Source organism: Scyliorhinus canicula, chromosome 9, assembly GCF_902713615.1.
Source record: "Scyliorhinus canicula chromosome 9, sScyCan1.1, whole genome shotgun sequence".
Taxonomy (NCBI): domain Eukaryota; kingdom Metazoa; phylum Chordata; class Chondrichthyes; order Carcharhiniformes; family Scyliorhinidae; genus Scyliorhinus; species Scyliorhinus canicula.
Genome location: NC_052154.1, coordinates 139,043,955 through 139,071,688, shown reverse-complemented (window position 1 = coordinate 139,071,688; position 27,734 = coordinate 139,043,955). Strand labels below are relative to the sequence as shown.

Below are 27,734 nucleotides of genomic sequence, written 5' to 3'. Positions count from 1 at the left end.
TTCACATTCTGTTCCTCTTTGGTTTGAAATAACACAATTCGTACGTTAAGAATACAAAATCACCAATTACTGAATCAAACCAAACTTGACTTGAAAGTACTTGATGGTGATATTACTTTTCAGCAATGGACGATGATTCTATCTCCGAGCACTGGCCTCAATAACAATAAACACCAAAATCACCATTCTGTGAAGAGCAATATTCAGCACATTGGCTGGGATTTTTTGCTCCCTTTCACAGTGCTTTGGTTTGATCGACCGAGCGGAACATATCTCCAGAAGGCCTTAGATGCATTTTCCAGCAGCCTAAATGCAGGACATGATCATCCATTCCCCTCTGTCAGTTGCGAGCCACATTACCCGCAGTTCAACATTCGCATATTATTATCGGGTCCATACACTGGAATCATACCCACATGCTAGATAAACCATCCTCGAAGACGTGATGTCAGAATGGTGCGGTGTACGATTGGTTTAAAGAGACGTGCACCTGACGAGCAGAACCCCGAGAGCAGCTCTGAGGTGAGTGCACTCAAGCTGTTCTAGCACTCGTGTTCTAGAGCTCTAGCGAATATTCAGGATGGGCCGAGGGACGGCTGGATCGGGGTCACAGTGAAGTCTGAACAGCAGCATATTCAAGGCGGGGCTATGATTACTGCTCAGCATGGCATGTGGTCGTCCGTATTTTATGACTGCTATGATGCGACTGTACTTGTCAAACTGGACAAGCAACGGTATGCCTTAGAAAGGAGGCCATGGCACACTGCCCAAGGATAGCGCTCCTAATCCTTGGCTTTGTGCTGAAGTCCCTGTCGACACGATGCCCCCATGGGCTAAGGTGAGAGCAAGACTTTGGAGTGAAGGTTAGGACCATGCCTGAGATGAGAGTTCAGCGAGCAATAAAATGGAGAAAGCTGTCACCAATCGGTCATGTGGTGTGGGGAAGGGGTGGTGTGGTGTCTTGCCCCACCTGCATGCAAGCAAGGACATCAATGGTGGTGCTTGGGTCACCAAAGGCAGGAGCAGAAGCATCAAGAGGAAGGGGTGGCAGGACCTGCACTGCAAGCAGATGATAAAACCCACAAAGTCATCACTCCTAGGTGCCTTGCTGGACCCAGGGTCGACAGACAGAGCTTGCCACCTATGGATGTTTGAGAACCAGTGTCACTGAAGACTACACATGTCCAGGGAACTGGATGGTCACACCTGCCAAATGCTGCAAGATGTGGCACCAAGGAGACGTGGAGGGCATCCACTGCCATTGTTACTGAAAGTGACCATGGCGCTCAATCTTTATGCCAGTGGCTCCTTTCAGGGCTCCACAGGCGACCTCTGGTGAACTTTGCAATCCTCTGCACACAAGTTCACCCACGAGGTCATGGATGCAATATTCATGAGCCTCGTCCTTTCAATCGATATCAGACAAGCCAGGAATTAAGAGTAATGGGATTTGAGCAGATCTCTGGTTTTCCACAGGTATAGGCCACTATCGACTGCACTCACGGGCACTCAGTGCTCCATTGTATCGAGCTGTTATTAAGATCCCAGACCAGAACTCAACAGTAGCTAGGATACTGGAGAGAAGCCCAAATATTTAATTTTAATTTTTATTTTCTAAGAATGTGAGGAAAGGATCCCTTATCCAGGCGTGATTTCACGCAAAATAGGGATATGGTACATTAAAGCAAACTTTATGAATGCAGTATTACATTTAGCGGGATTCTCCCAACAGGTGGCTAAGTGCCGACGCCGGAGTAAAAACGGGAGTGTTTTACTCCGGCATCGGCGCCCGTTCCGGGACCCCATTCTGTGGCCCACAGGGGGCGAGGACGGCACTGGAGCGGCCTGAACCCAGGGGTCCGCGCATGCTCAGTTGGGCTGGCACCAACCAGCGCAAGCACAGTGACCTTCTTCCCCGCGGCGGCCCCAACGCCAAATGGTGCAGGGCTACAGGAGCCGGCACGGAGGAAAGGAGGTCGACGAGCAGAAAGGCCGTCCCGCCGATCAGTGGGCCCCGATCGCGGGCCGGACCACTACGGAGGCCCCCCCCGGGGTCGGACCCTCCCTTCCCCCCCACAGGCTGCCCCCGGACCCTTCAACGCCGAGGTCCTGCCGGCTCAGAGGATGTTAGAACGGCGCCGGCGGGACTTGGCTTTTTGTTGACAGCCGCTTGGCCCATGCGGGCCGGAGAATCAGTGCGCCAACCCGTGCCAGCCTGGGCTGGAGAGTCAGCGGGGGGGCGGTCAGAGAATTGCGCCCAAAATCTTTAACATCACACAAGAAGACAGCTCACAATTACCCCTTAAACAATGCTGATCACAATGTGGAGATGCCGGCGTTGTACTGGGGTGAGCACTGAAAGCTCGTGATTTGAAACAAACCTGTTGGACTTTAACCTGGTGTTCAAAGACTTCTTACAATGCTAATCAATGCAGAGGCACAATAACCCTGAACTGCTATCTTTATCTCCGCTTTAACAACAGAACTAACTCAGAACCCCATCCACTTTTAAATATAGTTACCACTCTGGTTTAGCACAGGGCTAAGGAGCTGGCTTTGAAAGCAGAGCAATGCAGGCCAGCAGCACGGTTCAATTCCCGTACTAGCCTCCCCGAACAGGCGCCGGAATGTGGCGACCAGGGGCTTTTCACAGTAACTTCATTTGAAGCCTACTTGTGACAATCAGCGATTTTCATTTCTCAGGAATACTGGCTGCCGAGAGATGTCTTTTGAGACTGTTGAAAAGATAGACCTGAAACCTGTCAGAACAATGCAGAATCTCTAGCTGTATTTCCTCAGAAACGTCACAGCTTGCCTTCCAGCCTCAAGCTAAAACTCTGAACTCAACACCTGACTGGTTCAACCCTTGGATCCTCCCATTAAGTACATCATCTCCATAAACTGAACGCAATGGGCGCGATTCTCCGCAAAGGCGGAGAGTCGTGAAGGCTGCCATGAAACCGGCCGTGTTTCACGGCAGCCTCCGCGCCCCCTCCCGGGACCCGATTCTGCTCCCTGGTCGGGGCTAGCATCACGGCCCCGTGAACTCGGGCATCGCGGGCTTAACGAATTTCGCTAAGCCCACGCGCCAAAGTTAGCGACGGCTGACGCATATGATGACGTCAGCCACGCATGCGTGGATTGGACGAAGCCAACCCACGCATGCGCGGATGACGTCATCCGCGCATATGCATCAGACCCACGCATGCGCGGTCTGTAATGCCCCTAAGCCGCCCCGCGGACTTATCCTGCGGGGCGGTGGAGGGAGAAAGAGTGCGTGGCAATCGGACCCGCTACCCGCGATCGGTGCCCACCGTGGTGCGGCCGTTCCAATCGGTGGCATGGTTGTGCAGAACGGCACTTTGCGGCCGTTTTCACGAACTGGTATAGCAGGTGTATTAAAAATCGTGAAAACGGCCGTAAAGGCCTTGGAAATCGGCCCATCGGCCAGGGGAGAATCGCTGCTCGCCGTAAAAAAACGGCGAGCAGCGATTCGTGTCGGGGGCGGGCGTCGGGGGGGGGGGGGGGGAGAATAGTGGGAGGGCGTCGGAACAGCGTCGCCGTAAAATTTGCGCCGCCCGCTATTCTCCGCCCCGTCGTGAGTGCGGAGAATCGCGCCTAATGTCTCTAAATAATTAAACTGAAGTAACCACTGTGCATCGGTGCCGCCCTCCTCTTCTTCAGGGCAACATGAGGGAGAGACCCCAGGTGGGTGGAGGGATGCCAGAACTAAAGGTCATCATGGGTTTTGAGGAGGCTTGTGAGGTGTGGACCATTACTGCTGCCACTACCACCCATGCTGCATTGAGACCTTGCTTGTAGATTTTCGGCCAGACAGTAGGTACAGTACATTGTGGTGGGCCGCCACTGTAGAGTATTTCCTACGCCTGGCAGCAGTGACTTCCCAGCAAACTCTGAAGTATGCTTTCTGGGCACTGGGGGCTCTTTAAACATGGCGTCCAGACTATTGAAGTGCTGAAGTGATAACAGGGTGAGCGAATAAGAGGCCACCGCCCAGTGATACGATGCAGAATCTCTACCTGCTCATTTATCCCCTAAGTGCTGCACAGTATAACAGCAAAAGTCAGATGTAGCCGATTTCTGAGACGATTTTGTCATACTGGTTATATTTCTGCTGTAAGGAAATCAGAATGGGAGCATTGTACTCTGGATGCTTCTACCTTTTATATATACATATATATATATATTGTATTGCACTTCAATATAATGGCAGGAAGTGGTTTAATAATTTGAGATTAGAGTTTTAATTGTATTAAAATTGGTAGAGTCAGAAACGGTTCCATTTCAATAGAATTTATGTTTCTTTTTAGGGATATTGCACAGACCGACCAACAGGAATTTCTATCACAAAATCGGACTATCTACCGTCTGGAACTTTACAAGTATGTAACTTCCTGCACAAGGAAACTGTTTGAGTTGAGAGAAATACAACTAAAAGTCAAATGATTTTATAATTATATGATTTACATTCCAGCTTGGTATTCAAAGGTCTGGATTTTCACCAATTCAGGATTAATCCAGAGCTTTTAAAAAGTGTCAGGTGGGTCCCAATTCTGGGATTTCAGAACCCATCCCCTAATGGGGAATACGGCAATGGTGAGTTCTTCTGCCACCAGAACACACGACGTAGACTGTGTTGGAAATTCCCACCCTACATTGAAAGTAGGATTTTTGAAATTTTTTAAAAAAAGTAATTCATTTATAACTGTCTCCTATGTATGTATCAATCATCCAATCCCTTTAACATATCAATAACAAAACTTCAAGCCCTTGAAACCATTTAACCTTGTCTACATAAACTGACTTGTCGAGATAAGAGGCCCTGAGCTGTCAATCAAACAATGGGTGGAATTTTTCCATAGTCTGTCAGGCTCTGATTAAAAACCAGATGCATTCAGAGTTTGCAGAATAGACTTTATAGCACTCTGACAATAAAAAAACATGGAGGCATGGGTTACACTATCAATTTGGGGGGGGGCGGGACCTTATAGAGCCAGCAAGGACAGCTCCATGGAGATCAATGTGCCCTGATCAGCAGAGAATTAAATCTTTACCCAGGAAGGTATTGGGGGCTCTCCCTGCCACCCCCCCCCCCCCCCCCCCCAGATTGCACAATCATCGGGGATCTCCCTCCATGGTGCAAATATCCAGGGCTCTCCCCTCCCGCTCCCCCAGGCCAATATCATCCACAGCAGTATTGCCGCCGCCCTTCCCTCACTACTAGCTCCCCACTCAATGCCAGATGCTCCATCACAATTCCTGCTCGCCCCCCCCCCCCCCCAAGCCACATGACTGCAAGTTCTGCCCCCCCCCCCCCACTTAATCGCTGCTACCCCAATGACCCCTTCAAAGCCCTCCCCACCACACATATCGGAACCCCCCGCTCTCCCTGTTCCGGAACTGCCTTCCTGATAGCGGTCTCTTTTCCTGGGGGCCTGTAGGAGGTCCCCCTATTTAGTGGGTCTCTGGGAGGGGTGGAGGGGCCTCCCTGTTCTGGGGATCACTGGGGGGGGGGGGGGGGGCTATTTATGGGGTCTCTGAGGTGTCTATTTATTCAGGGTTCTCTGGGGGCCATAGAGATGGGTCTGTAGGGGTAGAGTGCGTAGGCTCACTAAGTGGATGCAAGTAGTTCATCAACATCCATTTGGATCCTCCCACTTGTGCACGGGCACAAACCCCGATTTTGCCGCCTGTGGGGGGTCCAAGCATCGCAAATCATTTTAACCCCGGACACCTGATTCTCCGCTGCATCGGAAACCCCGCTACCGGCAGCAGGCGGCGGAGAATTTCATCTGACATTATTCACTCCTTTATCTGAGTGGCAGTGGTTGATAGGAAAGGGAAAGGACATTCGCAATACTTACCTTTTAAAAGTCAAAAGTATTATCAATGTAGATTTTCCAAGTTTGAGAGGAGAGGTGAATAATAGCGTGATAAAGAGAAATATATTCCCAAGAAAGAAAATCACAACAGTGTTTAAAATAATTATTTGCATCTTGTGGAGAAGATCAGAAGTAGCACAATAATAAATGATGGGCCATATGAGAAAGGAGACATTGAAGGCCTGGGACCTTGCTAGCTCACACGACTGAGGCACCTGTGCTGCACCAGCAGTTCCCACTTCACAAATGTAACTTTGGGCGATTAGGGAGAATATTATAAGCAGAAATTTGGTATTTCAAATCACTTGGGCAATTTTAAAACGATAAACAAAATTTATTTATATTATGTATAAAGTGGGAGTTATGAAAATCCTGAGACAGTGGTGGAAACTTAGTTAAAAGAGCCATGATGTGGAGATGCCGGCGTTGGACTGGGGTGAGCACAGTAAGAAGTCTTACAACACCAGGTTAAAGTCCAACAGGTTTGTTTCAAACACGAGCTTTCGGAGCACGGCTCCTTCTTCAGGTGAATCTGAAGAAGGAGCCGTGCTCCGAAAGCTCGTGTTTGAAACAAACCTGTTGGACTTTAACCTGGTGTTGTAAGACTTCTTACTGTAGTTAAAAGAGGTAAGGGCTATCTGTTTCTCAAGTATAAATCAGAAAGGATTGATCATGATGTGTAGATAATGTCCTTCACAACATATAGGTTTGTCAGGCAATTAAATAGAAGGCACTTCTTATTTGAAGATGTGCGTGCTCGTGTATGCAGACATGCATTTATTTGATCACATCACTGAGATGATTCAAAATGCTTCATCCACAATGAATTGCTTTTCGCATCCAAATACAGTAACAATTTTGTGCGCAGCAAGGGCCCATAAATAGTGCAACAAGGTCCCAGATGAATGACTGATGAGTCTGTTTATTGATGATTCAGTGTTAATTATTAAGTCCTTGTTCTGCTTGAATACTGTCAGGGAATCTTTATTCTCCCTTCGTCTAATTACCCACCTGAAGTGATATGAAGTGCCCCCCCTCAAGTAATTGGAGTGTTGTTGAGTTGTAAATATTAAAATGTCCGTGTCTTTCGATGCTCTTGCAAGCTTCATGTATTATTGGTACCTCATTGTAACATGGCCCTCTCCATTAGCTTTTTGAAATGAGGAGTTGGTAAGGCACACAAGCTTTTTATTTTCATTTATGTTTTGTGTGTGGATGACACGGGTAAGGCTGTGTTTATTGCCAATTTCCAGAGCAATTTTGTTTTATAGCAACTGCTTGTATATCTGAGTGGCTTGCTGGAGGATGTTTGGAGTCAACCACTGACCTATAGGTTAGAGTGTACGGATGGCATTTCAAGGCCCTGAAATAGTGAAAGGGCCTATCCAACAGGTTTCAAGGTTAATTTTATGGTGCTAGCCCACAGCTGATCACGTTTATTGAATAAATTTTCATAGCATGCTAGAATGGGATTTGTTAGCTCAATATCATATACATTGCAATGTCTGCACCTTATGGGCAGATTTACCGGCCACCCCGCCGCATGTTTTTCGGCGGTGGAGGTGACCCGCCAGTGGGATCTAATGGTCTCACCTTTGTCAATGGATTTCCCTTTGACTGCACCCCTTGTTGCCGGGAAACCCATGCGCCGATGTGGGACTGGTCAGTGTTGGGACCACAACTTTTCACAATATACATTAATGGTCTGGAAGAAGGAACTGAGGGCACTGTTGCTAAGTTTGCAGATGATACAAAGATATGCAGAGAGACAGGGAGTATTGAGGAAGCGGGGAAGCGGGGCTGCAGAAAGACTTGGACAGGCTAGGAGAGTGGGCAAGAGTGGCAGATGGAATAAAATGTGGAAAAGTGTGAGGTTATACACTTTGGTAGGAAGAATGGAGGCATAGACTATTTTCTAAATAGGAAATGGCTCAGGAAATCAGAAGCACAAAGGGTCTTAGGAGTCCGAGTTCAAGAATCTCTTAAGGTTAACATGTAGGTTCAATCAGCAGTTATGAAGGCAAATGCAATGTTAGCATTCATGTTGCGAGTGCTAGAATACAAGAGTCAAACTCCATTTGGAGTATTGCGATCAGTTTTGGGCCCCCAAATCTAAGGAACGATGTGCTGGCCTTGGAAAGGATCCAGAGGAGGTTCACAAGAATGATCGCTCTAATGAAGAGCTTGCCATATGAGAAACAGTTGAGGACGCTGGGTCTGTACTTGTTGGAGTTTAGAAGGATGAGGGGGGATCTTATTGAAACTTACAGGAGACTGAGAGGCCTAGATAGATTGGATGTGGAGAGGATGTTTCCACCTGTACGAAAAACTAGAACCTGAGGCCACAGCCTCAGACTGAAAGGACGATCCTTTAAAACAGAGGTGAGGAGGAATATCTTCAGCCAGAGGGTGGTGAATCTGTGGAACTCTTTGATGCAGAAGGCCATGGAAGCCAGATCACTGACTGCCTTTAAGACAGAGATAGATGGGACTTCCGGTTGCGGTGATGCGGAGCTAAGCCGCATGTTCGGTAGCTCCCGCTATTGTCGGTCTTTTGGGCTCTTTTAAGGGCCCGTAGCGGTGCTGGCTGGACTTTTCCGGGTGTGGGAACACATCCACTGCGCTTATCTGCCGGCGGATGGACTGGACCAGGAGCGGAGCGGTTAAAAAATTGGCTTTGGAGCAGAGAAAGGTGTGAGGCAGGAGAAACAAGATGGCGGCGGGTGGGGAACCGGCAGCGTGGCAGCAGTGGGCGCAGGAGCAGCAGGAGCTGCTTCAGCGCTGCTTCAGAGAGCTGAAGGCTGAGCTCTTGGAACCGCTTAAGCCCTCGCTGGACAAGCTCATGGCGACTCAGACGGCTCAGGGTGCAGAGATCTGAGAGCTACGGCAAAAGGCCTCGGAGAGCCAGGATGAACTCCTAGGCCTGGCAGTGAAGGTGGAGTCGCACGAGGCACTCCACAAGAAATGGTTAGCGAGGATGGAGGAGATGGAGAACCGCTCCCGTTGGAAGAACTTGCGGATCCTGGGTCTCCCGGAGGGGCTGGAAGGTTCGGACTTGGGGGCCTATGTGGCCGTGATGTTGAACTCGTTAATGGGCGCGGGATCGTTCCAGGGGCCCTTGGAGCTGGAGGGTGCCCATCGAGTGCTGCTGAGGAAGCCCAAGCTGAATGAGCCGCCTAGGGCGGTGCTAGTCCGTTTGCACCGCTTCGTTGACCGTGAGTGTGTGCTGAGATGGGCGAAGAAGGAGAGGAGCAGCAAGTGGGAGAATGCAGAGATCTGGATTTATCAGGACTGGAGTGCGGAGGTGGCGAAGAGAAGGGCTGGTTTTAATCAGACGAAGGCAGTGCTTCACAAGAAGGGGGTGACGTTTGGCCTGTTACAGCCGGCTCGCCTCTGGGTCACTTACAAAGATCGCCAGCTTTACCTCGATTCCCCGGAGAATGCCTGGGCTTTCGTCCAGGCAGAGAAGTTGGACTCGAACTGAGGACTGGGGGGCTGGGGACTGATGTACATAGTCCGGAGGCCTTGTCCACCTGGGTATCCTTTTGTTTTTCTGGTTGTGTTTGTTGATGCCTTTTTGTTTTCTTGCTTTTTCGCTTTTTGGGGCTGTTATTTATTTATTCGGGTGCTTTCTTGTTTTTCACTGGTGGAGGGCTGGGGAGCTGTTTGCGGGCCCTCTGGGACACGCGCCCTTCTTTTTCCCGCGTTTTGGATCGGGGGGGCGGGGTCTGAGATGGAATCGCGGGCTTTCTTCCCGTGCTGGAGGTGCAGTGGGCGGGACCGGCACTGGCTGGGGGGAGTGGTGGTTGTGTTACACCAGGGGGTTCGTTGGGTTGGTGGGAGCAGCCGGGGTCAGCAGGAGTCGGCTGACCTACGGAAGTACGATGGAAGGGATTACGCAGCTAGGGGGGGCCCTAGCTTGGGCGGGGGTGGGGGGGGCCCTAGCTTGGGCGGGGGTGGGGGGGGGGAAATAGGGGAGGGGGGTACCGGGTTGCTGCTGGAGGGGCCGAAGGGGGGGGGGGTTCGGAGGGGGTCTGCCACCGTGGGGAATGGGCCTCAGGAGTTCTGCGGGCACGTGGTGAGCCGAGGGAGAGCTATGACTGACCGGCGCAGAGGGAGGGGGAAGACCCCCCAGATTCGGCTGGTCACATGGAACGTGATGGGGCTGAATTGACGGTGAAGCGGTCCCGGGTCTTGACGCATTTGAAGGGGCCGGGAGCGGGCGTGGCTATGGTCCAGGAGACACACCTTAAGGTGGCGGATCAGGTGAGGCTGAGAAGAGGCTGGGTTGGACAGGTGTTTCACTCGGGGCTAGATGCGAAGAATCGAGGGGTGGCGATTTTAGTTGGCAAGAGCTTGTCGTTCATGGCGCCGAGTGTGGTGGCGGATAGCTGTGGCAGATACATAATGGTGAGTGGTAGGCTTCAAGGGGAGCGGGTGGTTCTGGTTAATGTGTACGCCCCCAACTGGGATGATGCAGGTTTCATGCGGCGAATGTTGAGCCGGATTCCGGACCTGGAGACGGGAGGTTGATCTTGGGAGGGGATTGTAATACTGTGTTGGACCCAGCTCTGGATCGTTCGAGGTCTAAGACGGGCAAGAGGCCCGCGTGGCCTCAGTGCTGAGGGGGTTCATGGATCAGATGGGAGGTAGACCCTTGGAGGTTTTTGAGGCCGGGAGGTAGGGAGTTTTCCTTTTTCTCCCACGTCCACAAGGCTTATTGCCGGATTGATTTTTTTGTCCTCAGCAGGGTGCTAATCCAGAGAGTGGTGGGGGCGGAGTATTTGGCGATAGTCATATCTGAACACGCTCCGCATTCGATGGACCTGGAGCTGGGGGAGGGGAAGGATCAGCGCCCGCTGTGGAGGTTAGATGTGGGGCTTCTGGCAGAGGAGGAAGTGTGTGGGCGGGTCCGTAGATGCATAGAGGGGTATTTGGAAGCTAATGACAATGGGGAGGTGCAAGTTGGGGTGGTCTGGGAAGCGCTGAAGGCGGTGGTTAGAGTGGAGCTGATATCTATTTGTGCGCTCAGGGAGAGGGAGGAGAGGGTTGCGAGGGAGAGGTTGGTGGAAGAAATGGTAAGGGTGGACAGGAGGTATGCGGACGTCCCGGAAGAGGGGCTTTTGAGGAAGCGTCGCAGTCTCCAAGTGGAGTTCGATATACTGACCACCCGGAAGGTGGAGGCGCAGTGGAGGAGGGCGCAGGGGGCGGTATATGAGTACGGGGAGAAGGCAAGTCGGATGCTGGCCCACCAGCTCCGGAACCGGGAGGCAGCGAGAGAGATAGGGGGAGTCACAGATGCAGTAGGGAACCTGGTGTGGAGTGCTAGGGACATTAATGGGGTCTTCAGGTCCTTCTACGAGGAGCTGTACCGGTCGGTGCCCCCTAGGGAGGTGGGCAGGATGGACCGCTTTCTGGATAAGCTGGTGTTCCCAAGAGTGGAGGAGGGGCAGGTGGAGGGTCTGGAGGCCCCAATCGAGTTGGAGGCGTTGATGGAGGCGTTGGGGAGCATGCAGACAGGGAAAGCACCGGGACCTGACGGGTTCCCGGTGGAGTTTTATAAAAAGTTCTCAGACTTGCTGGGCCCGTTGTTAGTTAGGACCCTGAATGAGGCGAGGGAGGAGGGGCTTTGCCCCCGGCGATGTCCAGAGCAATAATTTCACTGATTCTGAAGCGGGATAAGGACCCCCTCCAGTGTGGGTCTTACAGGCCGATCTCGCTCCTCAACGTGGACGCAAAGTTGTTGGCTAAGATATTGTCCAGGAGGGTGGAAGATGTGGTCCCGCTGGTTATCCATGAGGACCAAACAGGGTTTGTGAAGGGGAGGCAGCGGCAGGTCCCGCTGCTTTCCCTGTCTGCATGCTCCCCAGCGCCTCCATCAACTCCTCCAACTCGATTGGGGCCCAGAGACCCTCCACCTGCTCCTCCTCCACTCTTGGGAACTCCAGCTGAATGTCAATGTGCGGCGGCTTCTTAATGTTCTGATGATGTCGTCGGCGGATGTGGAGGCGGAAATAGTAGCATCGATGGATGCGGAGGAAGCCTTCTAAAGGGTGGAGTGGAGCTACCTGTGGGAGGTGTTGAGGAGATTTGGGTTTGGTGAAGGATTCATTAGCTGGGTGAGGCTGCTGTATGGTGCCCCAGTAGCGAGCGTGGTGACGAATGGGAAGAGGTTGGAGGACTTTCGGCTGTCCCGGGGGACGAGGCAGGGGTGCCCCCTGTCTCCCCTGCTCTTCGCGTTAGCGATTGAACCCCTGGCCATGGCGCTGAGGGATTTGAAGAACTGGAGGGGGATTGTGCGGGGGCAGGGGAGGAGCACCGGTTGTCGCTGTACGCGGATGATTTACTGTTGTACATCGCGGATCCGGCGGGGGGATGCCAGAGGTGTTGAGGATACTTGGGGAGTTTGGGGACTTTTCGGGCTATAAGCTCAACGTGGGGAAGAGTGAGCTGTTTGTGCTGCACTTGGGGGACCAGGAGAGGGAGATAAGGGAGCTCCCGTTGAAGAGGGCGGAGAGGAGCTTTAGATATCTTGGCGTCCAGATAGCTAGGAGCTGGGGGGCCCTGCATAGGCTAAACTTTTTGAGGCTGGTGGAACAGATGGAGGAGGAGTTTAGGAGGTGGGATGCGCTGCCGCTCTCTTTGGCGGGCAGGGTCCAGTCAGTTAAGATGACGGTGCTCCCAAGGTTTTGTTTCTCTTCCAGTGTCTCCCCATCTTGATTCCGAAGACTTTCTTTAGGAGGGTTAATAAGAGTATTTTGGGGTACGTGTGGGCGCAGAAGGCCCCGAGAGTGAGGAGGGTATTCCTCACTCCTGGAGCGAGGCAGTGAGGTAGGTGGTTTGGCGTTGCCCAATCTGTGTGGGTACAACTGGGCTGCGAATGTGGCAATGATTCGTAGGTAGGTGATGGAGGGGGAGGGTGCCGCATGGAAGAGGTTGGAGGTGGCGTCCTGTGTGGGCATGAGTTTGGAGGCACTGGTGACGGCCCCGCTCCCACTCCCCCCGGCAAGGTATTCTACGAGTCCAGTAGTGGTGGCTTCTCTCAAATTTGGGGGCAGTGGAGGCGGCATAGGGGGGAAGTGAAGGCCTCAGTTTGGACCTTGATACGGGGCAACCATCGGTTTGCACCAGGGAGAATAGATGGTGGGTTTTTGAGTTGGCATAGGGCAGGTATCAGGCGGATGGGGGACCTTTTCCTCGACGGGAAGTTTGCGACCTTCGAGGAGTTGGAGGGGAAGTGGAGTCTCCCCCCGGGAATACTTTCAGGTATATGCAGATTAGGGCGTTTGTTAAGCGGCAGGTGGCGGAGATCCCGCTGCTGCCGCCTAGGTGGGTGCAGGATAGGGTGCCCTCGGGGACGTGGGTCGGCGAGGGTAGGATCTCGGCAATTTATCAGGTGACGCAGGAGGAGGAGGAGGCCTCGGTGGAGGAGCTGAAAGCAAAGTGGGAGGAGGAGCTGGGGGAGGAGATTGACGAGGGGATGTGGGCGGAAGCCCTGGGGAGGGTGAATTCGTCCTCTTCTTGCGCACGGCTCAGCTTTATTCAGCTGAAGGTGCTGCATAGGGCGCACATGACAAGGGCCAGGCTGAGCCGGTTCTTTGGGGGTGAGGACAGGTGTGGGAGGTGTTCGGGAGGCCCGGCGAATCACAACCAAATGTTCTGGGTGTGTCCGGCGTTGGAGGGGTTCTGGAAGGGGGTGGCGGGGACCTTGTCCAAGGTGGTCGGTTCCAGGGTGGAACCGGGCTGGGGGCTCGCTATCTTTGGGGTAGCATTGGAGCCGGGAGTGCAGGAGGTGAGAGAGGCCGGTATTCTGGCCTTTGCGTCTCTAGTAGCCTGGGGTAGGATTCTTTTACAGCGGAGGGACGCAAAGCCCCCAAGCCTGGAATCCTGGATTAACGACATGGCCGGGTTCATCAAACTGGAGAGGGTCAAATTTGCCGTGAGGGGGTCGGTTCAAGGGTTCTTCTGGCGGTGGCCTTTTCTTGATTTCCTGGCGGAGTGCTAGGGGGTGGTCAATCTCAGCAGCAACCCGGGGGGGGGGGGGGGGGGGGGGGGGGGGGGGGGGGGGGGTGGATTATGGGTCTGTTAAGGGGGTTTGTTTTTGCAACTATATGTTTGTTACTTTCTTCTTTGTTATTAATGTATTGCTTTATATTGGAGGGAGGGGCTTTTTCTGTTTTTTTCTATGTCTTGTTTATTTTATTGTTGGGAGAAATTTTGTTGTTGAAAAATTTGAATAAAAATTATTTTTAAAAAAAGACAAAGATAGATAGGTTCTTGATTAATAATTGGATGAGGGTTATGGGGAGAAGGCAGGAAAATTGGGATGAGAAACATCTCAGCCATGATTGAATGGCAGAGCAGACTTGATGGGCCGAATGGCCTAATTCTGCTCTTATTTTTTTAAGGAATATCCCGCTGGTGTGAACAGCCGGTAAATCCTATGGATTATGTCCTGTCGGTGAAGTTGCATCTCCCATTACTGCATTCACAATTCTCGTCGGCAGTACTGTTGGGTCTTTCTCTGAGAAAAATAAATTTCTTCCTTAAATATAATATTGAAATTAAAAAACAATTGTGTTTGATTCACAGGGTGATGAATTTTTGCCTGCAATAGCAACTACGTCTGACAGGAACACTGGTTTCACTCATAGAGTTGGATTATCACTGGACACAACTGTAAGTACTTGTTTCCATCAACAAATGACACAAACTGACCAGTGAGCTTACAGCAATAATTTTTCTTCACAAGTGGAATGTAATAGTTACCCAGGAGTTTATTTTTCTCTGTGCAATGGGTAACGCATTCAAGTAGAATTCTTGACTATTTATTTCCCACTGTTAAAATTGCCAGATTCCCCGACTCGTTGTTACTATTTAGTGCTCTCCTGTTGAAAAATGCGTGCAGGGCAGTTGAGGACAGGTTCAAGTTTGGCTTTCTTCTCTTGGGTAATGTATCTTGTTAAAACCATTGTCTGGACTCGACATGAAGAATGAACAATTTTGAGAAGATCCCAGACGATGTCCCAGAGGACACCCGACAACTGCTGCTGCCTTGAGATCATGGAAGGAACTAAAGAAAAAGCGAAAGAAAACACGATAATATCGTTTGAGAAACATGCCATTCTATGGATTCTATGGAAAGGAAGGTTTGGGACAAGCAATGCAAAGTTGACAAGGACAACGTTTGCACGTGAGCGCACACCCATATAAGTCCTCTGAGCTGTTCTACTTCACAGCCCTGTTTTATACTGTTTCATTATCTCATGTAGAATGAATAAATCATAGTCCGGTGTTAGATATACTGAACACAGCTGAAAATAAAGCTGTAATATGATCACGTTGGCTATGTGATGCCGAATACATTCTTGTTTTCAATAAGCTTTAAGCATCGTCTCCTTTTCACCTGCCTCAGACTCTTATATCATGCCAGCCGACTATAAAATGCAAAGAGAAACCAGAACATTGTGCTTGTGGCTGTAATTCAGTGGAGGCTCTTCTGATATTGCTTATAGCGTCAACAGTGCTGAACGTTTGAATTACGGCACTTACACCACCCGTCTGCTGCCTTACTATCCTTCCAATCAGCACTACTTAGTGCGACAGTAATAAATACTATACTCTTTGCATGAATAATGGAGTAAGCCACCAATAAGGGGCAGATCCTATTTTCAAAGACTGATGTGGACCTTGCTGCTTATATTGTTTATCTGAATAAGTGATCAGGTCAAAGGGTAAATTTCTGTTGATGAGTGTCAGTGGTGCAGGCTCCTGCTCAGTGTTGGTTGGGGAGGTAGGTTACAGAAGCAGTTGACCATTCAAAACTGCCTTGTGTTTTTGTACTGGGTAATGGGGGAAACCAGTGACTTATGCTGTGCTTCATTAGATCATTGGAAATTACATTCAGAATGGATCACTCTGTCATACATTTGCAGGCTACTGTCAACTGCACAACGTGTGAATACAGCAGGTGGATAGACAAGGGAATACACCTCCTGGGTGCCTTGCATTTGGTCATTGATTCAGAACGTTCTTGTTAGGGTTCCTTTCCTTGCAATTATTTAAGTGCATTTGTTTTATTTTCGATACTCCAGTTTGATTTTGCATTTTTTAACTATTGGTATTTATTACATCTAAATTCAAGTGAATTAATCTGCTATAGTAACATTTGATTATGGCCCTTGAGAGCTGAAAGATAGGGCAGATCTTCCGTAGCCACTAGCAGTGGCAAGTGCACAAGTATTGAAGTTGGCCCAAAAGACCTGCCCCTCTAAAATGATCCGGGTTGGAAGTTAATTTCCTGAAGTGCTGCTTCTCACGGTGCCACTGAGACTAAGGGTGGAATTTTCGCTTGCCGATGCCGAAAACGTGAAACGCGATTGGGCGGAGAGTACCTTCCGATGCCAAAATCAGGCTAGGCTCTAGTTTGATGCCAAATCGGGATGCTCCGGCACCCCGAAAATGACGTAAATGCGTCACTCGCCGCACGGGGTGGAAGTACAGTAGACACATCATTAGCGGGCCTGACACCCTATGTTCTGGGGGCTCCGCGATTCACCGCCTCCGGTGGGCCGAGTTCCCGACGGCGTCATTCACTTGTGGTATTAAAAGTCGTGAATGTGGCATCCTGGCTGCTGAGCAAGGAAGAGGAGGTAGGAAATGGTGTGGAGTGACTGCGGGCTGCTGGCCAGGACACCTGCCATGTTGTCTACGGACGGCGGGGGGTGCGACGGGGGACGGGGGCGAGCCAGGGGAGGGGGAGGGGAGGGGGAGGGTGTGCCGAGCTTCCAGGGCTGGGGAGGTGCCCGGGTACTGACCGCCACTACGGGGGACATCTTTCTAACCACGCACCCTGGCCCCATGTTCTACACAGTGGCACCGGACGTATGGGAGCGCACACCCCCGCACCCCACCCCCTAACACAGCGCGCCCCCCATCCCCGAACACAGCACCCAACTGGCAGCCACGCACCGGGGGACCACCCAGGATCACCCAAGGCAGAACCCCAGTGAGGACAGTTCCAGCCAACGGTACCTCTGGCAGCAGGGACGGGTTCCAGGACTGGGGGCACCAATGGGGCCGGATACCAAAGGGGCAGGAGTGCGGGGGTGGGGGGGCATTTGTGGACGGGGTCCGCAGTGCCAACCAGGGCCACCATGTAGCCCATGGAATCTGGATTGGCACGGGAGTATGCACCATGCTAATGTGTTGGCCTTTCACCCCCTGCAGACTATGGCATTCGGACATCAACCTGCAATGCTGGCCGCTGTGGTGATGGCAGAAGCCCTACGAGATACCTTGCAGCCACGTGAGCCGCTCAGAGAGGAGGTGGATCGACAGAATGCATGTCGCCCTACGGGCACCGGCGGATAACAGGCCGCTGTACATCAACCAAAACGGGTTTCACTCGATGAACATGAACTGTGATCACCATTTGTGCACCATGCACGTCTGCGCCCGAAACCCGGGCAGTGTGCACGGCATCCTAGCACACTTGGTTATCCCTGAACACCCCACCCCCCCACCACCAGCTGCGGGGTTGGCTGCTGGACGACAGGGGTTACCTGCTACGGTTGTGGCTGATGACTATCTGGAGGCCACAGACCGAAACGGACACCCGCTACAATGACTCCCATACAGCGACCAGGAGTGTGATTAAGCGGTGCTTCGGCAACCTCAAGATGCGCTTCAGATGCCTTGAGCACTCTGGAGGGGCCCTCCAGTACGAGGCTGAGAATGTCGCCAGTATCATGGTGGCCTGCTGCATCCTGCACAACATAGCACAGCAGAGGGGCGATGTGCTGGAGAAGGAGGATGAGGAGGATGCGGGGGAGGGGGACGGTGAGCAAGACATGGGGCCCAGGCAGGCAAGGGAGGCCGCACAATGCCATTGCCAGGGCCAGCGTGCACGGGACGCTCTGATTGCGACACGGTTCACTGACTAGGAGAGGAGGGAGGGGGGCAGCTGCTGGCCAGGGGCACGGACACCACACCCACTCACCTCCCACATCACCAAACCGCCAGCATGCACACTCCCTCCATGATACATACCTGCGGCGCAATGAGCTGGGGTTCCTGGGTTTGCAGTAACAGCGTGTCTGGTCCATGGGATGGAGGATGATGACAGCCCACTATGTGATGAGCTCCGTGCTCTACATTGTTAGTCAATGTCTGCCTCATGCCCACAGTGGCACCTTCCACCTGGGTAATCCCTGCATGCGAGTTGGCCAGCCCATCACACGTTCCCATAGAATCCCTGCGTTGGGAGTGCTGGGGACGGTTGGGCACCGGAGAGGGGGAGGGGAGGACAGTCCACCAACGTGGCCTGCACTAGTCCCCCACCCCCCCACTCTCCCAGCTCACCCCCACACCCATCAGACAGAGCACAGACGCAGGTTAAAACAGTGGTTTGAGGTGTTTATTGTGTGGAAATATAAACACAGTCTGTGCCCTAGCCCCATAACTTAACTGTGCCCTGCACCCGCGCCAACCTAATTGGTGTCTAACTTTCTGGCCTTACAGGCCCTAACACTACGACTAGGTGGTTCCCCAGATGGTGAAGGCAGCCTGCTGTGACTCCTGCCCTGCGCCGTATCCCCGTTGGCGTGTGTCTCCTGGGGCGCCCCGGCCTGGCTGGGCCCTGCCATTGCTCGGGTGTCCCGGGTGGTGTGGTGCCACCCCGCTCTGCCCGCTGCCCACCAGATGCACCAGGGACAGGAGGTGGGGGGAGTCACAGGCTGGTATGTGTTGGTGCCACAGGCTGTTGTGTGTTGGGGTCACAGGCTGTTGGGTGTTGGATTAACAGACTGTTGGTTGTTGGGGTCACAGGCAGCTGGTTGTTGGGGTCACAAACTGTTGGGGTCACAAACTGTTGGGGTCACAGACTGTTGGGTGTTGGGTGGTCACAGGCTGTTGAGGGGAGGTGGTGGTTCTGTTCACAGGCTGCTGGATTCTTGGAGGCCTCCACTTACATTAGAGTTTGGGGTGCTGATGTACCTATAAGCAAATAGTCAGCATTTCTGTATGATGATGACCAGGAGGCACTGTGCAGTGGCGCTATGCAACTGGAGTGAAACTCAACTGGACCAGAATTTATTCATCCCATTCACTGATGAACCAGACACTTGGCCTGTAAAGTATTTGGGAAATTTTAGTTAGCTTTCCAGAGAATTTCATACAGCAACCTCCTCTCAAATACTGATTATGCCAAAATTGTTCATGTCTCCCTCTAGTACAGAAACCATAGAAAGCAGTTTTTGGATGACTATTAATTCAGCTTTTATATAGCTCCTAAAGAAGGTACTCAAGACAAACACAGATAGGTTACTGTTTTTAAATCTTCCCATTCCAAGGACTTTTGAACGGGTATTGTGCTATTTCTGTCTGTATTTTTTTTGATTGCACATGTATATGATTTTTAGATGCAGAACATGGGAACATGGGGTGGGTGTTTTGATCCCAGTGCTGATGCTGTGGGACCCACGCACTGAGAACTGTATGCACATATGAATTAGGAACTGCTGTGACAGTCTGCAAGCTGCTGATTGCCTCCCGGTAAAACTTCAATTCTTTCCCGTCACAGTTGTTGGACATCAATATCGCTACCTCAGGTATTTGAGTGACGGTCAGCTTGTTTAGCCCTCCATCACCATATTTAGCCGGAAGCACAATACAGCCTCAGTCTCTGCTTCCAGACTTACCCATCAATTCAGGATCATTCTGCAGAGCAAAGAAACCCTGGACTTCTTTTCTTCACTGTCATGGAAGGCCATAGCTTTGTTGTAGGGACTTGGATGGCGACATGGATGTTAGAAATCTTAAAAATTTTGGGAATCCGAGCTAGCACATCCACTGTCTCTGCAGCCTCTCATTTATCATAGAATTTACAGTGCAGAAGGAGGCCATTCGGCCCATCGAGTCTGCACCGGCTCTTTTTGAAAGAGCACCCTACCCAAGCCCACACCTCTACCCTATCCCCATAACCCAGTAACCCCACCCAACACTAAGGGAAATTTTGGATACTAAGGGAAATTTAGCATGGCCAATCCACCTAACCTGCACATCTTTCTTGGGGTTTCAAGTATTTCAGCATTTGAGGGTTGTAATCTTTGGAATTGTCTACCCCAGAGGGCTGTGGAAGCTCAGTTACTGAGTATGTTTAAAGCAGAGATTGATAGATTCCGGATAAACAATAATGTAAAGGATTATGAGCATAAAGTGTGTAAAAGGCTAAAACTAATTTGGCAAGGGGATGGGAAACTGATTTGTAGTCCAGGAGATAGCGTTGCTGGTGTCGTGTTGTTCACCCTGGGGTGACACGGATTGCACACGATTCAATTAACTAATCAAGTATACACCAAATAAAGGCGTTGGTTCAAGAGAAGATTTATTGAACTCTAGCAACAGAACACACAGCTGCCTGTGGGTTGACTCTCTACTACCCTAAATAAACTAAAGCTAACTATCTAGACCAGGCTAGCTCTGATCCACATGTTGGAGGTGTTGAATGATTTGTACACCCTGACTATCACTATAGCTATCAGCAGTGGAAAGAGGCAGAGTGCTGATGCCTCATGTGTTTTATAGTTGTAAGTCCCCCTTTGGTGTCCAGTCTTGTGATTGGTTGTGTTCTGTTATGTACATTGATTGGCTCACCTGGGTGTCTATCACTGCCTGCTTTTACCTCATGATGTGCATGGGTGCATATTATGACAGCTGGAGTTCAGGCAGTTGAGGGTATTGCAGTACTGAGGAAGGTACCAAGTACACAAATTGGACTTGCAGGCATGAAGATAGTTTGAAGTGCGTCTACTTCAATGCAAGGAGCATCTGGAATAAGGTTGGTGAGCTTGAAGCATGGCTTGGTATCTGGGACTACAATGTTGTGGCCATGAATGGTATTGGTAACTGCTGCAACTGTACCATGCCTTTAATACATTGGCCCTTTAAGACCGGGCTTGGTACCCTGGGGGACTCCGCCTCTGGCTCCGCCCCCAGGAAACGGTATATAAGGTAATGCTCACTGGGCAGCATGCTGTGACCACACTTCTCGGCAGCTGTCCGGTTCTCCGGTAATTAAAGCCTTTGAATTACCAATCTTCTCTCCTGTGTCATAATTGAGGGTATCTCATGGGGTAGCCATCTTTGGCTGTGCCGTCAAGTCACCTTCAGTCTGTGTTTAAAAATGCCTTTTTTTTAAGTTCTATTTATGTTTCCAGCAAGTGTTTTAAAATCATTATTGGGCATAAGCTCATCTGCATGACATCCTTAATTGCTTTTCAACTAAACAGCTTTCTCAGCTTTGTCAGAGTGCAGTTAAGAGTCAATTACATGGTGTCACATGTAGGCCAGATCAGGTAAGAATGGCAGATTTCCTTCTCAGAAGGACATTATTGAACCAGATCATTTTTATGACAATCATTGTTAACGTGCATGGCCACTATTTCTGAAACTAGCTGTCAATTCCATATTTTATTAATTGAATTTAAATTCTACCAGCTGTCATTGTGGGATTTGAACCCATGTCCCCCAGAGCATTAGCCTGGATCTTTGGATTACAGGTCCAGTGGTATTGCACACACAGTGGCGTGGTGGTAAAGAATTAATAACAAACATCATCCGGCCTTGAACAGATTTCCTTTTGGTACATGCAATGCCCTCTTGTTCTGCACTCTCCTACCATAAGGAATAGGATCCCATATCTACCATGTTGAATACTTAATCATCTTAAACTAATCCATTGCTGTCTTCTTGATGAAGGATAGACAATTGTCCTCCAACATTCCCAACCAGTTGTGCCTGAATCTGGACACATGTTTGCATGTCCAAATGCAGCAAGACCTGGACAATATCCAGGTTTGGGCTGATATGTTACAAGTATCATTCATGCCACACAAGTGTGAGGCAATAACCATTTGAAACAAGATAGTATTGAACCACTGCCTCATGACATTCAATGGCATTATCATCACTGGATCCCCTACTTTGAACATCCTGAGGATTACCATTTACTATTGACAAGAAAATTAACTGGACTAGCCATATAAATACTATGCCTACAAGAGGAGGTCAAAGGTTAGGAATCCTGCGAAGTGTAACTCACCTGCTGACTCCCCAAAGCCTGTTCACCATCAACAACGTGCAAGTCAGGCGTGTAGTGGAATACTGTCCACTTGCCTAGATGAGTGCAGCTCCAACAACACTCAAGGAGTTCGACACTATCCAGGACAAAGCAACCCACTTGTTTGGGACCCCATCCACAAATATTCAATCCCTCCACCGCCGACGCACAGTGGCCGCTGTGTGTACCATCTACAAGATGCATTTGAGGAATTCAATAAAGTCCCTGAGGCAGCACCTTCCAAACTCATGACCACTACCATCTAGAAGGACAAGCGAAGCAGATACCTGGGAACTCCACCACCTGGAGGATACCCTCCAAGTCACTCACCACACTGACTTGGAAATATATTATATTGTCGATCCAGCACGGCATGGTCTTTCGCACTGCTGCCTCAAGGCGCTGAGGACCCGGGTTGAGTCCCGGCCCCGGGTCACTGTCCATGTGGAGTTTGCACATTCTCCCAGTGTCTGCATGGGTCTCACCCCCACAACCCAAAGATGTGCAGGGTAGGTGGATTGGGCACACTAAATTGCCTCTTAATTGGAGAAAACAAAAAGAAAAAGGAAATTTATTGTCGATACTTTGCTGTCTCTGGGTCAAGATCCTGGAACTCCCTTCTGAACAGTGTGGTGGGTGTACCTGCACCTCAGCAACAGCAGCAATTCAAGAAGGCAGTTCACCACCACCTTCTCAGGAGCAATTAGGGATGGGCAATTAATGCTGGCTCGCCAGAGATGCCCACATGGCGTGAATGAATAAAAAAAAAATAAGGCTGGCGAAGGCAGTCAGTCTGCTCTGATACAAGTGACCCTCAACCTCCTCCAAAAGTTCAAACACAAATTACTGCTTATTTTAAATGGAACCTGTGTGCATTGTACATTCCTCTGAAAGTATTCAGAAATTGTTTATTATTAAGAAACTGCTTATTTTAAATGGAACCTGTGTGCATTGTACATTCCTATGAAAGTATTAAGGAATTGTGTCCCCATCAATGTAGTTTTCATGTGTTGTAAGTTTAGAATGAAACAGAATATTTGACAGCACTTTGGCCAAACTAAAAACTCAGAAGCGTGAAGAAACATGGGTCTTCACCTTTTTCTTTACACTCTGTTCACCATTTCACATCGACGTAAATCACCTTAGTTAGCAAATTTGACCACAAAAATTCATCCACATTGTGATTTAAAAAAACTTAAATTTGTTTAAATTTTGTTCCAAATATTTCTGTCTCCACACAGATACTGTTCCTTGTGTGATGAACTTTCTGACAGAATTTCTAAACTTACCTTTTTAACCAGTGCTCCCATATTTATTTTCTTTGCACCCTAATTTACAATATTTCAAAACTCGGATTCTTTCAGAATCTAATTGTGGCATTATTGAACAAGAATAAACAGATTCAACTTGTGCTGATCTCAGTCAGTCGGTGGTAATGGTGCTGTAATTGCTTTAGTATTCCAGGGCTAACGAGGGGTAAGAAGTAGCCAAAGCCATTATTGCTACGGTGACTCCTTTTTGAAAATACTTTTGCATAAATATCAGGTGACTACAGGATCAGCTACACATCTGCAGCAGTCAAATACCCTGATGGCATTCATTGTTCGGGAAACAATATTGTTTCAGGAGAGAAGAAAAGAAAATTTTAAGATGGGAGACAAGTTTGGAATCTTGGGGAATCAAAACACATTCGATTGCAAATAATTCCCAAACTGCAGTTTCCTATCGGCACACTATGTTCGCAGTGTAAAACCTTTATTGGGCTCATTAATGGTTTGGTAATCACAAATATTTGTATGCTGCCTGTTTTCAAATGGGAGCTGAACACTGTATGAGACCCGGTCCAGTAGAATATGGTGCAATTGCTACCCATAATTAAATATTTGTACTGAAAATGCATTCAGGGTTCTTGCTAATACTGCTCGCCTCTTTATCACAGCTACCAAGCGGGCTACAGAACCTTCCCGCTGATAAGATAGAGAAGCTAAAGAAGGAAGACTCAGTTGAGTACCTTAACAGAAGCCATCTTGATGAACCTAGCAGCATCAATACCCTGACTTACACAAATCCACAACATAGACCATTAAAAACAGAACTACTGGGGCATGTTAATGTTGGTACTAAGGTAAGGAAAGCATTTTCCTCTTTTGTGCTCGGATTGCCTTTATGTACTGCAGTGCCTTTTTCTGGGTTTTAGAGTTAGTCAGTAGCAGTTGTTCATGGCGGCGATTTTGAGCCTGCAGTGTGCGGGATTGGCAACTCTGGTGGAAAATTTATTATTCCCTGGAGTTTTCCAGGGCAGCCCGGTGGCGCAGTGGTTAGCACTGCTGCCTCATGGTGCTGAGGACCCGGGTTCTATCTTGGCTCCGGGTCATTGTCCATGTTGAGTTTGCACATTCTCTCTGTGTGGGTCTCACCCCCCCCCCCCCCCCCCCCCCACACAGCCCAAAAGACGTGCAGGGTTGGTGGATTGGCCATGCTAAATTGCCCCTTAATTGGAAAAAAAGAAGTGGGTACTCTAAATTTAATTAAAAAAACATTTCCCCATTTCCCCGCCCCTTGCCAGTGATGTCACAAGATTCACCCGCTTTATTTGAATGGATATTAATGTATTTAAATATTATTAATAGAGCACCCGCCACATGATCCCCTCTCACTAAATATCCACGTGACTACAACAGATTTGGCCAAATGAGAATCAGTTGAAGGGATCCCTCCGAGGACCCAGAATTACGGATAGCGGCAATGCCAATCTGTGCCAGGAACACTGCCCTCTCTCTCCAGGTGATTATACTTCTGTCCCCCAGAGGGATCCCATCAATTGATTCTCAATTGGCCAAACCTGATGTAGTCATATCGGAAAACAGGGGGGGAGCTGTGTCGGGAGGCTTCCTGATGCATTCTTGCTGCTAGAAAACACCGCCCCCCCCCCCCCCCCCCCCCCCCCCCCCCACCTCCCACCCCTCCTCCTCGAGCATGCTGGGAATGGCTTTGGCTACCTGCTCTGTGGCTTTAAGCAGCCAATTAAAATTGGCTCCAACTGGGGGCAATTTTTCACCCCTGCAGGCGTTGTTCTGGTAGCGGTGCCAATTTTCCAGTGCCAATTGGCAGTCTGTCTCCCAGAAGATTGCAAGCAAGTGTGGACTTGAAGCCTCCATCGGAATCTATTCGTCCTTACATCAGGATCCCGAAGCACATAGGGAAATCCAGCCCTTACTGAATCCCTTTAAATAAAAACCACTTAGGTATGGGTACATTGTATGGTACAAATCTGGTCATATGACCAAAACATTGCCTTTGCTGTGTTCATACACCAAGAAATCCATCGCATTGGTTAATATTTTTGGCGACTACTGCGTTGATCTATATATCTGGAACACTCATTACCACAGCTCATTAAAGTAAATGGAAAGCATTAAAGCACATGAAACACACTTTTCTATCATTTCATCACCCCAAGTTCAGTGACGTGGCTGATTGCCCAGAATACACATCTGTTAAACTAAAAGTCTTATTGCACTGCCACCGACTTAAATGTTTATTTTCAATGCACCCTATTGCATCGCGAGCTTCCCTGTGTTACTCTTATTGTCGCTTGTATTTTATGTTCTCATTCTTAAAGCATTGATGTTAGTGTTCCATTCCTTGCAAAATGAAGATTTTTAAAAATGCCACCAATGGAGATTGTAGTATTGCTACCAATTTACAGGTCTGCATGTTTGGGTCATTTAGTAGTGCTCCAGCCTGTTACAAGTTCAGAATTTTGCTGCTAGTTTTCCTGAAATTGACCTGATATTTTTTCAAGTCAACGACATCTGTGGTTTGAGTGTTCTATGTTTCAAGGTGTTCTTGGACTGCTCAATTTTAACGATATAATAGCACAACCCAACATGTAACAATAGGTTGTGGTCTGAACTAGATATTCAAATGTGTTTTGTGTGTATACTTTGTATTGACCATGCGCTAAAATATTTTATTGCAAGAACCAACAATCCTTAACACTTTTTGACTCTTTACAATATTTAATTCATAGCCTTTTGTTAATGACTCCATCAAATCCCTTCATCATTTTAAATACCTCAATTGCATTTCCTTCCAGTCTCTCTTAACTACTGTTTCCCATTCTGGAAAAATTAATGTTGTACTCTCTCACTGGCTTTGATTTTTTTTTCTATAATGAGATCCCTACAAATGCTCAAAGTGTTGTAACATTTTTCTGTCCCAACAAATATACCTCCTCACCTTCACTGGGCCAACTGTTACTTGTTCTTTAGTTTTGCTTTCACTGAACCTTTGTTCTCCCATTAGCACATTCTGCTATCTTACCTTTATGATATTATCAGCACTTTCTATAGCCCTTCACACTGCTATTAATACTTCCTCTGTCTTGTACCCTTTGTTGCAATCACTCCTAGCTCATTGACCATCCAGTCTGCTCCAGCTGCTCCATCTGCTCTTTGACAGCATTTTGTAAAAAATATCTTTACTGGCATTTTCAAAATTATATACATCCTGTTTGTTTTCATTTATTGTACAGTCTTTGTCAGTATTTAATCTCTCTCTTCTGCTCTGAAGAAGAGTCATATGGGGCAGGATTCTCCATTTCGGAGACTATGGGTTGGATTCTCTGATTTTGCAGCAAAGAGCCGACGTGGGCGTGGGAACTGTGGCGTTTAACATTGCCAAAATCCTGGCCGAACCCTCACCGATCTTGGGACCGGTGAGGGGCTAGCAGCTGCGCTGGGTAAAACTCCTGGCTCCCATGCCAAAAGCAGCCGGAGAATGTTCGGGTCCGTGGCAGCACATGCGCACGGCGATGATCTGCAGCGGTCGCGCCGTACAACATGGCGCCGGCTGTGCCCAGACCCGACCTGCCAAATACGGCCCCACAGGATAACCGCTGGCCACCCCCAAGCTACCCCCCACCAGTCCCCCCCAGCTCTAGTGGAGGCTCCCCCGGCAGCACGTTTCCTGGCCGACTGTGGCGGTGCTGGACTCAGTCCACGGCTGCTATGCTGGGTTCCCGACCACTCAGACCACATGTCAACCGCGCGGTCAGGAACTCAGCTCAGCGGGGGCAGAGCATTTGAGGAGGGCCGTCTAATGACGCGGCAACACCGTTCTAACAGTGTACAGCACGCAACGTGATGATGCCATTTCGGAGGAAGTGGAGCCTCGGAAACTGGCGTCAAACCGGCGCCACCCAGATTTGGCCGTGGTTAGGGGTTCTCTGCCCGATCGGCAATTACGATATCGGCGTCGGGCAACAGAGAATCCCGCCCTAAGTTCTCCTGCCAGAGCTGAATTGGAGGTCATTTCCAATTTCAAATCCATGCAAATTTATGCACGGTGAGGATTGCGAGGAGTTCCTTGGGGATCATCCTATCAGGTCACAATTTTGAGTGGCTGGATCCTGTCCATCCTGCAATGCAATTCATCCAGCCCAACAACATAATTCAGCCCCCCCCCCCCCCCCCCCCCCCCCCCCCACCACCACCCCCCCGCACCCGGGATTTTCTGGGTTACCTCCCATCTCCCCATTGCCCCCCACTCCCTAGCAGAGACCCTCTAAATAAAAAGACCTCCACAGACCCCCTAAATAAAGAGGCATCCCACAGATACCCTATCGCTAAAGAGACTTCACACAGAGCCCCATTAAATAAGGAGACTTCCCAGTGACCCTCTAAATAAAGAGACCTCCCACAGACTCC

The 27,734-nt window shown here is 49.6% G+C and overlaps 1 protein-coding gene across 5 annotated transcripts in view; it reads left to right on the top strand.

Moving 5' to 3' along the window:
- The window catches only part of ppp1r32 (protein phosphatase 1, regulatory subunit 32), a 282,513-nt gene that overhangs the window by 119,689 nt on the left and 135,090 nt on the right, over positions 1 to 27,734 (top strand). For all 5 annotated transcript variants that reach the window (XM_038807694.1, XM_038807697.1, XM_038807698.1 and 2 more), the window contains exons 9-11: positions 4,332 to 4,403; positions 14,496 to 14,582; positions 23,963 to 24,148. In XM_038807694.1, the coding sequence (XP_038663622.1) occupies positions 4,332 to 4,403; positions 14,496 to 14,582; positions 23,963 to 24,148 (345 nt within the window). The remainder of the gene's footprint in view (positions 1 to 4,331; positions 4,404 to 14,495; positions 14,583 to 23,962; positions 24,149 to 27,734) is intronic.